General features: G+C 39.7%; 1 protein-coding gene across 5 annotated transcripts in view; it reads right to left on the bottom strand.

The window, feature by feature from the left end:
• Positions 1 to 10,193, bottom strand: part of GPBP1 (GC-rich promoter binding protein 1) — a 191,222-nt gene that overhangs the window by 157,784 nt on the left and 23,245 nt on the right. For all 5 annotated transcript variants that reach the window (XR_013925039.1, XM_080372959.1, XM_080372960.1 and 2 more), the window contains 5 exons: positions 9,721 to 9,905; positions 8,788 to 8,928; positions 8,131 to 8,295; positions 3,786 to 3,970; positions 911 to 1,013 (listed from right to left, as the gene is read on the bottom strand). Coding sequence is in view for 4 of the 5 variants with exons in the window: in XM_080372959.1 (XP_080229085.1) it covers positions 911 to 1,013; positions 3,786 to 3,970; positions 8,131 to 8,295; positions 8,788 to 8,928; positions 9,721 to 9,905 (779 nt within the window). In the remaining variant the exon portion in view is untranslated. The remainder of the gene's footprint in view (positions 1 to 910; positions 1,014 to 3,785; positions 3,971 to 8,130; positions 8,296 to 8,787; positions 8,929 to 9,720; positions 9,906 to 10,193) is intronic.

Genomic DNA, 10,193 nt, shown 5'->3' with positions numbered 1-10,193 from the left:
GCCAGTCACCAGGCCAAGTGCCTCCAACTGAACTAAGCTCCTGCAGTCAACAAGGGCTTACTCTCTTCTCAGCCACTTCCTCAGATACCTTGCCCCAGTGACCTCTCCTCCTACGTGGTCTCTCCTGCAGTGCATTCCCTTTTTCCAGCGTTGCAAACATCTGTGCTAAGGGCAGGGTCTGCCATAAGGCAGGGGCCCAGAACAGGAGAAGCAGCGGGGAGGAATGGGTATCCCTACCTGTCTACCTGATGCAGTTGGAAAGTCACAGACACTGGAGAGAAAGGAAACAACTGATTCTACAACAAGAAAGGAATTACTGCATTTCCACACATTGTGCAGAAGCCAAGCATTTAAGAGTTCAATACTCCAAATGCTCCACATGTATGGCTAGACATATGGAAATATCACATGTTCAGATTTAACACTGCACAACATCCTCCTTTACAGCCCCTCCTCACCGACTCCACCAGGGATATATTTTTCTTTAAAAATCAAGTCTAGATTGCATTTTCAGATTTTGTTACTAGTGAATTAAATGTGTCTCAATTTCCAGTAGAGAAAGGTCAATCATGGAGAGCCAAGGAAACTGCACAAAAAACTTACAAGAAAATTCCCCTTCCTCAGACTAAGCTGAGGTGCTCAAAAGCCTGTGCAATTTACTACCAGCGGTGCTGAAACTACATGTAAGCACCTCCTTACCTCTCCCTTGATACTTTTAGCATAGGCCTTACCCACAATAAGCACTGGTCCCTTATCTTTTTGAAGCAACTGTTCTTCCCAAAGTACAATACTGAAATGCTACTGAAACAGCAACCTCTCTAACCATCAAAATTACTGCAAATCCTCCTCAAAGGTAAGAGTTTAGGTTAGCCAGCTACAAGTTAATAATGGAACATTAACTTCATGTTACCTGTTCACTAATGATTCGGAACTCCCTCATCTCATCCTCTGTTAAGGGAGCAAATGTTTCATCATTTTCAGTGTCTTCCTGCCAGCCCATCTCCTTCAGCAGCCTTTAAATCAAAAACAACATTAAGAAACTTGCTACATCCACTCAAGACATTTCAAGCTCTGCCTAGGTGTAAAGATCTGTAACAAATGGATTAATCACTCTATATTTTTGTTAAACTCTTGAATAGAAGTAGGTTAAAAGCCTTACAAAAAGATACAGAAAGCATAAAAGTTGGGAAGCTATCAGGTCTTTCACAGATGACCCCGTTTTAAAAACTGTACCTTTGTCTTAAGGTAACAGATCTGTGTCAGGTGGAAAAGCAAGAATGTATTTCCTTTGCATAACTGCTCTGGTGGAGCAGCAATTAATCCCTTGAAAACAGTATGAAGAGACAAAGACTGACACTGAAGGAATCTGCAGGCTTTCCTGGGTAACAGAGCAGCCATAAGGAATACTGGTGGAGCCTCTCCATGGGAAGCAATTCAGGATGGTCACATAGTGCTTCTTTCTTCCAGCACATGCTAACGTCAGAGCCAGGACAGGCTTCTTTGCAACTGAGTACCACCCAGCGGCAGCTGCTGCTACTTCAGCACAGGCAGACTACAACTAGGAGTGAGTTTTGGGATGAGCAGAGGAAAAGGAACAAGAGAGATTCCTCTCATGACTAAGCTTGAGATATCCAGAGATGTAATACATAATGTTTTAGCTAGTGTGAAAAGTCAAGCAGTATCTGAACAGGAAGAAAGTGTTTTTACATATGAAGACACTGTGAAAACAGGGGCTATCTGAGGGTGAAGAAACCATTACTCTAAACAATGAAGACAGTAAGTTCTCTTGCTGCGAAGTTTTTGCCAGAAGGATTAGCACATTCTTCAGCCAAACCGTGCACTTGTTGACCTCAGATGTTAGAGAAAATTAAAAGCTATTTCACAAATAATAAAGGTTTCTAAAGTATATGCCAGAACTGACATACAGCATCACAGAATGGTGGATATATTAACACAGGGAAGTAAGACAAACTCATAGCTGATGTGATGGGCCAGGTATGTCATTTAGCCAGACTCAGAAGAAAATGTCCTTCAGTATAACCCTCCCCCCACAAAGAACTCTAGGTCCCAATACAATGGATGTGCATTGGGCAAACTTGCAGGTGACCAGTGACACCAATGACTGTTGTTAAACCATAATAAAAGTAGAAATTGTAGAAGGGGAGAACAGCGCTACTCTGTTTACAAAAAAGTTAACAGGACAGTTACAGAAATAGAAATTACATCCTCTGTAGTATTTGGACCGAACTGGACAATGTGACAGCCAAGAACAATTAAATCCTCAGGAAGCAGCAGAAATAATATGCAAGTCATCCAAAGCTCTCTTAAAAGAGAATATGTGCATACAGAAAACTACTTGCAATGCTAAATGCAGTTCAGTGACAGTTACATTTTTGGCAACAGTAATTTGAGTTAGAAAGTTTTACTGCAAGCTAAGAATAAATGGAACAGTTACAGAGCTCTTGTCAACGTATATTAAATTTAGGGCAATAGCTGATTAATTTTTAAGTAACATTGTCTGAAGTTAGCAGGACCACTGTCCCTTTGAAGAAACACTAGGCTTCTAAAATGGTTGGAAGGATGAACTACAAAAAAAAAAAAATTCAGATTAGCAAACTTGACAACAACAAAATAGCTGTTTGTTGGAAGCTTCCCCAGCAGAAGAGAAGCCCAAGATACACTTTGTACAAGACATGCCAATACCGTTACTAGGCATGCACAATTAGCCTGTGAGTTAAGATGGTCACTTCAAGTCCAATTTACCACAAAAAGGCTTACCATAACATCTGTCTACATACACACAGAGGTCACTAGCCAAAGGGCTAGCCCACAGCCTCTCTGGGACACCACAAAGGAAAGACATTTGCCCAGAAACCCTATGAAAGCCAAAGTCATTTGAATTGAAAAATGAGTGTTACATCTGACTCCTAGCCAAAAAATTGTCATCAGCAGCCTCTAGTGGCCAAAGAAAGATTGGTTATTTCCATAGCCAACGGTGGAAAACACGGAACAGAGCAGGGAGCATTTCACTTTTCATGTCCTCTTATCCCTCATGAGTATGAAAGGTTCATCTGCAGGTACTACAAAAGGGAAAGTTCTCTAGTCCAATGTATACATATAATCTATCACTAAAAAAGAAAAAACTCTGTCTATCACTACAAATCTGTAGTTGCCAGAAAAAGTAAGAATCTGACAGGGCTCAGGACAAGCTCATCTCCAGACTGAGCTGTGATTTCCCAGCAGAAGCATCCTCATCTCAACCAGCTGGCTACTGCAGTTACTCCTACGAGATACCAGAATTGTTTCAATCCTTTTTTGAAGTTACCTTCTCCCTTCCGAGTGCACGCTCTTGTGATATCACTGACAGTGTCAACTAGTCAGCTACAGAAATAATTACTTTAACAATGAGGAAAAACCCACAGAAGTTTTACATAAGATGCAGCATTTAAACTGTTATTAATACAAATAGCAATTACATGCACTGCTCCTAGGCATGCAGACCAAAATCAGAGGGATGAAGTCACTATGTAGTCTGCTTTGCTTCTTTGTAAGAAACTACATCACATTTTTAGTAAAGCAAGCTTAAGTCAGTTTAAGCTAAATTCTACAAATTTAGTAGAAACAAAGTATATTCCATATTAAATAAGTACATAACTAAAAGTTAAATTGACAGTAGTCATTAAACATTTTATGTGTTCTCAGTTTTCAGATTCTGGCTTCTGAACTAGTAAGAAATGATGACATGCTCACTTATGAAGGAACATTATATAATATAAAGTACGTACCTATGCTCTGCCTCAAGTGAGCTTGAAAGAACATCTGCCTGAGGGAAAGTTGAAGATTGAATGATCTGTTGAGATGTAACTGAAGCATTGCCATTCTCCTGCAGAATTTCACTTTCAAAGTTTTGGTTTATATCTCTCTCATGATGAGGACTGTTGCTGTTACACGAGTTAAAGGACTCATCATCCTGTTAAAAACAATTACATATTACAAAGTTTAAAAATAATTTTCATTCACAAGTAAATGTTTGCAAGTGCTGCAATTCAGTGTTTAATAGAAATTAAGCTTAAGTGGAAACACTCTACACCATCTTGGGGGTAATTCTATTCATACTTCTAGAGTCTGCAATACCTGGATACTACAGAAATCTTAACTTACGCCACCAATCAAGTAATGCAGAAACTCATTCCCAAGACCTGCCTCAAACATTTTTCACAAAGTTTCAAACACATCTTAAAATTCAAACTTATTTAAGCTGCCTTTCATACAAACAGAAATAACAGGTTATCTGTCGAACTTAACAACGTTCCTAATTAAATAGAGCCATGTGTGTCAGAAGCAGCTAGATAGCCTAAGAGTTCTCAATTTAATTTAGTGTAAGGGACAGGTCACAGCCACCATATCTCAATCAGAAAATTTATCTGCCACAGGTTCAGAAAGAGTCAATATTGCTTGTTCAATTCAAACAGCTTCTCCTACACATATGGACTCACAACAGCTTCTCAGGCTGTTGTAAACAGCAACTATAACTTACTAGCCATCAAATAAGAACTATGAAGAAAGTTTATTTAGAAAGCAGACTGTTCAGGTTCACTCAAAATACTAAAAGCTCTTTAATCCTACAAAGCAGAGGTGGGTTTTTTTATTCTACTTATGCAGCAACCTGTAATTTTTATTTAGTAATTTAGCCAAATAGCCTCAGAAGTCTTACTAACTGTAAATACAAAGAAGAAAGTACAATCATCATCTAGTTAACACCCTTTTGACAATAAAATCCCTGAACTGGACATATAAGAGCATTATTCATAGCAGGAGGCAATCATTCTATCAGCCAGTTCTGTACTTCTAAGAAACCATTCTTCAGAGTCCAGGATCAAGACCATCACCATCATTTCTCTCCTTTTTTTTTTTTTTTTTTTTTAATTTTTAAAATGTCTGTCTGCTTCCAGAGATTTCAGAATGCTCAGTTAAGTGTTTCTTAAGAACAACTATCCTAGTAAACACACACTCAGCTGTTAAAATCATACACCTGAAGAACGCATCTCAGATTATCAAACAAAATTCATTAAAATATTAAACAATTTTAATAAATACAGAGCAAAATGGCTTTCTCCAAGCATGATTCAGCTGCTGATTACGATTTGCCTTGTTATTTCAGACAAGAAATCTGTGACTGCAGGCCTTAACATTCCATCAACAGGATGATGTTATAGAAGACTGATATGTAGTTATCTCCTCATCCGCTCAGTTGCACACCACATCCTCTACTGACGATCATTAAAATGAAATGTTGGAAGCAGGACAACTATTAGTTACATGATTTGTTTAACATCTTTTCACACCTGTTAGTGAAATAGCAGCGGCAGGGAAAAGGAAGCATGCACTTGCCAACAACTACTGCAGGCTACATGTTACATACTCCTGTCCAAGGACAGTAAAACTTCCACTACTAAAAGCCATTTTTCTTTTTCAATACACTTCCTTCTGAAACTCAGCTATGTACAATGAGACAACCAAACGCATTTGACATATATATAATGAAGACGATACTAACTCCAGACAATTTCAGGTACAGAATGCTATTTCAGAATTCTGAAGCAAGACAGTGTTTTCTACTATCTTTTTTAATCTTAAACCAGTATCTTTGTGTATTTCTTATACATACATGAACGTTACCCCCAACACCCATCTCAGGGTGCTAAGCCACAGAATACCCAACGGAAAGATTTCACCTTTCTTAACTCACACATGCAGTGAGGTTGTATAGTCCCATTACAGCAAATTTTGTTTTGCCTGAAATAGGAACAGAGTCAGAACACTCAGTATTACATTTATGAGCAATGCACACTGGCACTGTTTCTTTTTTCATGTCTCTGAATAAATCTTTCTCAAAACCACGCATTTATCTGGCTGATTTGTAACTTAGGACGTTGTTTTGTTAGAACACTTTAAACCACTTGTTTACAGCAAACAGGCTTGTAATCATCTCATCCTGAATAATACAATACTTACCTTCACTTGGACTATCCACGATAACTATGCTTATGGCTTGTTGGTGGCTGGTAGCACTTACACAAATATTCTCTGGTGCCAGCCAAGCACTGCATAAATTGATCCAGACTGAAACCCGACATGTATTATGTATAGGCAGTACAGGCTTCCAAGTTCTCAGGAAGAAAAAATGAGTTCTCTATATATGCACAGATTTAACTATTGCTCCTATTAACCAAGAATAGAGAACTGTTTGCTGTCTAAACACTCTAATTAGAAAGGAAATGGTTTCATTGTTTTGTAGGATAATGAATAGCCAAGGTAAGAAACACTGCCCTCCACAAGTCTATGGGGCCAGGTGGGATCCACACAATGGTACTGAAGGAGCTGGCAGAAGTGCTCCCTGAGCAACTTCCCATCATTTATCAACAGTCCTGGCTAACCAGGGAGGTCCCAGTGGACTGGAGGTCAGCCAGTGTGACGCCCACCTACAAGAAGGGCAGGAAGGAGGATCTGGGGAACTACAGGCCTGTCAGCCTGACTTCGGTGCTGGGGAAGGTCATGGAGCAGATCATCCTGAGTGCCATCACGTAGCATGTGCGGGACAGCCAGGGGATCAGGCCCAGCCAGCATGGGTTTGTGAAAGGCAAGTCCTGCTGGACCAACCTGATCTCCTTCTTTAACAAGGTGACCTGCCTAGTGGATGAGGGAAAGGCTGTGGATGTTGTGTACCTGGACCTTAGTAAAGCCTTTGACACTGTTTCTCACAGCATTTTACTGGAGAAACTGTTTGCTCGTGGCTTGGATGGGCTGTACACTTTGCTGGGTAACAAACTGGTTGGAAGACCAAGCTCAAAGATTTGTGGTGAACTGAATTAAATCCAGTTGGCTGCCAGTCATAAGCAGTGTTCCCCAGGGCCGGTTCTGTTCGATATCTTCATCAGTGGTCTGGATGGGGGGACTGACTGCACCTTCAGTAAGTTTGCAGCTGACACCATGTTGGGGGAACAGTGTTGATCTGCTGGAGGGGAGGAAGGCTCTGTGGGGGGCTCTGGATGGGCTGGATTGATGGGCCATGGACGACTGTATGAGGTTCAACAAGGTTCAGTGCTGGGTCCTGCGCTTGGGTCACAACAACCGCACACAATACTACAGTCTTGGGGTAGAGCGTCTGGAAAGCTGCTCAACAGAAAAAGAGCTGGGGGTGCCGGTCGACACTTGGCTCAGGTGGCCAAGAAGGACAACAGCATCCTGGCTTGTATCAGAAATAAGTGTGGCCAGCAGGGCTGGGGAAGTGATCATCCCCCTGTACTGGGCAGTGGTGGGGCTGCACCTCAAATGCTGTGTTCAGTTTTGGGCTCCTCACTCAAGAAAGACATTGAGGTGCTGAGTGCATCCAAAGAAAGGCAACAAAGCTGGTGAAAGAGTCTAGAGAAGAAGTCTTAAGAGGAGTGGCCAAGGGAACTGGAGTTGCTTGGCCTGGAAAGAAGGAAGCTGAGGGGAGAGATCTTACCATTCTCTACAACTACCTGAAAGGAGGTTATAGCAAGGCGGGTGTTGGTCTCTTCTCCCAATTAACAAGCAATAGAACAAAAGGGAATGGCCTCCACTTGCACCAGGGGAGGTTTAGATTGGGTATTAGGAAAAAATTCTTCACCAAAAGGGCTGTCAAGCACTGGAAGAGGCTGCCCCAGGGAAGCAGCTGAGTCACCATCCCTGGAGGTATTTAAAAGACTTGTAGATGTGGCACTTGGGGACATGGGGTGGACTTGGCAGTGTTAGGCTTACAGTTGGATTTGATGATCTTAAAGGTCTTTTCCAGCCTAAGCAATTCTACAATTCTATGATTAGGTTAGTGTACTAAGCTTAATTTATTATTTTTATTGTTGCTAAAGTGCACCTGAGTTATTAACATGTATGAACAGATAACTGCAGAGAGAAAATAAACTATTAAGAAGCACTAGAGGAAGAGTAGTACTTGGAACAACTTTCTAAAATTCATCAAAATGTAACTCCTTTCCTTCATTTAGAGATCCAACACCATGACTTAACAGCTGTTAAGAGAAAAATAAAGTAGTTTTTAGTCCATCTGAAAACTACTACTGCTGGATCTACAACGGGTATGAACAAAACTACCTTCTCTTGCCCAGCATGACTCTCATCTTCATGTTTCTCTTCCACTCTATCTTGTTTCAATGCTTTCAAAAATTCACTCTTCTTATCGACCCGCATTCTTGTCAATTTTGTTAAACGAGGCTGGCCAACTTTGTCAACAGGGGATGAAGAATTTGACCGATTACACTAATGTAAGGAGTCAGAAAGAGAAAGAATATTAGAAGTTTCATCCAATGTTTTCTGAATGAATAAAGACAAAAAGACTCCCTGGCACCTGTAGTTTAAGAAACCTGTAGTTTCACATACATCCACAGTTAAAAACAGAGGTAAGATACTTATATTTCAACATATGTAGTTCTCACGTGTAAACCCAGAGATGCAGGTTTATGGAGCACTGCTAATGAACAATGGACCTTCTTAAGTGTATTATACAATTAGCACTTTTGAAGTTTAAACCTATCAGGTTATACTTCCTAATGCACCATTTTTACTTCAAATCAAACCTACAAAGCAAATTGTGCAGTACTTAAAGGCCAGCGACAGGCCTTCCATACTTCCCACACCTTAACTTCAAAAAAACCCTTATGTAATATAATTCTGCATAACACTTACTGATTGCCTTATCTAACCAAATTAAACGTTTTATAGATTTGACAAAAACTGCAGGCACTGCTTTACCTCTTTCACTGAATTTTGTGATACAGTAAATGCCTTGGCAATTGATTTGAAAGGACTGAAACTGCCAACACCAGATGCAGACTCATGAGGAAATGGATTCCCAAGTTTATTTTCTTTTGCTTGGCTTTTCCACTGTGTAGGCTAAACAAAAATTTAAACACAAATTTAAGAGTCAATAACTACAATAGGATTATTTTTAGGAATCTTCAGAAAAATGATTAAGCAAAAGCAGATCTTAACTATAGCCGTAATTTAGTACAAACACCTGCTTTCTTGTGTAAAAGAGACTGTTTATGAGCAAATCATCCGCTCACAAATGCTGCTTACACTTTTTATATAAAGACTAAAATTGCAAAACAATTCAGATCCTCATATTTGAGGTATGAAGAATCAAAATAGAAGTCTTCAACAGCTCAAAGTATTGTTTTTCATTTAGAATGTTAGAGGGGTAAGAATTACTCCAACGTGCTCTTGAGAACACAGAAAAATTCCTGAAACAAGTATCAAGAGAAGGAAAGCTGCATTTTGCAAGGGACCAGAATGACACTAATAGGTTGAAACTCAATCTCTATCGACAATTGTGATAAATTCTGAAGGTATTTTTATGCTGACTGTATCTCTCCACTACGTATTTTTCTGTTAAAATTATATACACAAAAGGCACTGCCATTGCATAAGTTAAAAACATCCTTTTCATTCTCGTTTGTACAGATCTTGCCCTTCTCAAAAAAGGTAAATGAGAAACAGAGAGTGTAGTTTAAAAAGAAAACTGAGGTAAATGGCTTCCATTCACCTTTGGGGTGTGCTGCACTTAGCAAGAGCTGAAAGCATAATACTCTAGGAACAGTACTCTTGGGGTGAAATAAACAGATTCAGAATTACAGCAAGACTTTTTTCAGCATGTTGTTCATGCCACCGGTATCCAAGACTCACCTTTGCAGGTGGAGTGACAGGTTTAGGGACTAATCCTTTATAAATACTTGTGCCAGTTCCATCCCTTACTGACTGTGAATGAAGACTTCCTACTACTGGGAATCCAGATATCTGCAGTTCTTTTGTATTGCCCTTTTTAATGACCAGCATTCTCGGAGATCTAGACTTAGGATTCAAAGGGTACTCTGGAAAAAAAAAAGAAGTGTGTGTGCATATATATATATATTTATTTATATGTGTGTGTATGCATGCATGCGTCTACAATCTTAACTTTCTCGTTCATAAGGTACTGGATAGCTAAATGGTTCAGAGCAAACAGGCATAAATCAGGAACTTAGTCCAGCATTAGTTCCACAAATGTTCACTGTACAAACCTGGATAAACACAGGTTCTGTTCCATTTTCTACAACAACCATTTGTAAAATATTTCACTTGTCAATGCAGGATTTTTACTTCCTGGAAAATAAAGACTT

This window comes from Falco punctatus, assembly GCF_963210335.1.
Source record: "Falco punctatus genome assembly, chromosome: Z".
Lineage (NCBI taxonomy): Eukaryota > Metazoa > Chordata > Aves > Falconiformes > Falconidae > Falco > Falco punctatus.
Note: the sequence above shows the minus strand (reverse complement) of the source record. Positions and strands in the feature narration are given on the sequence as shown.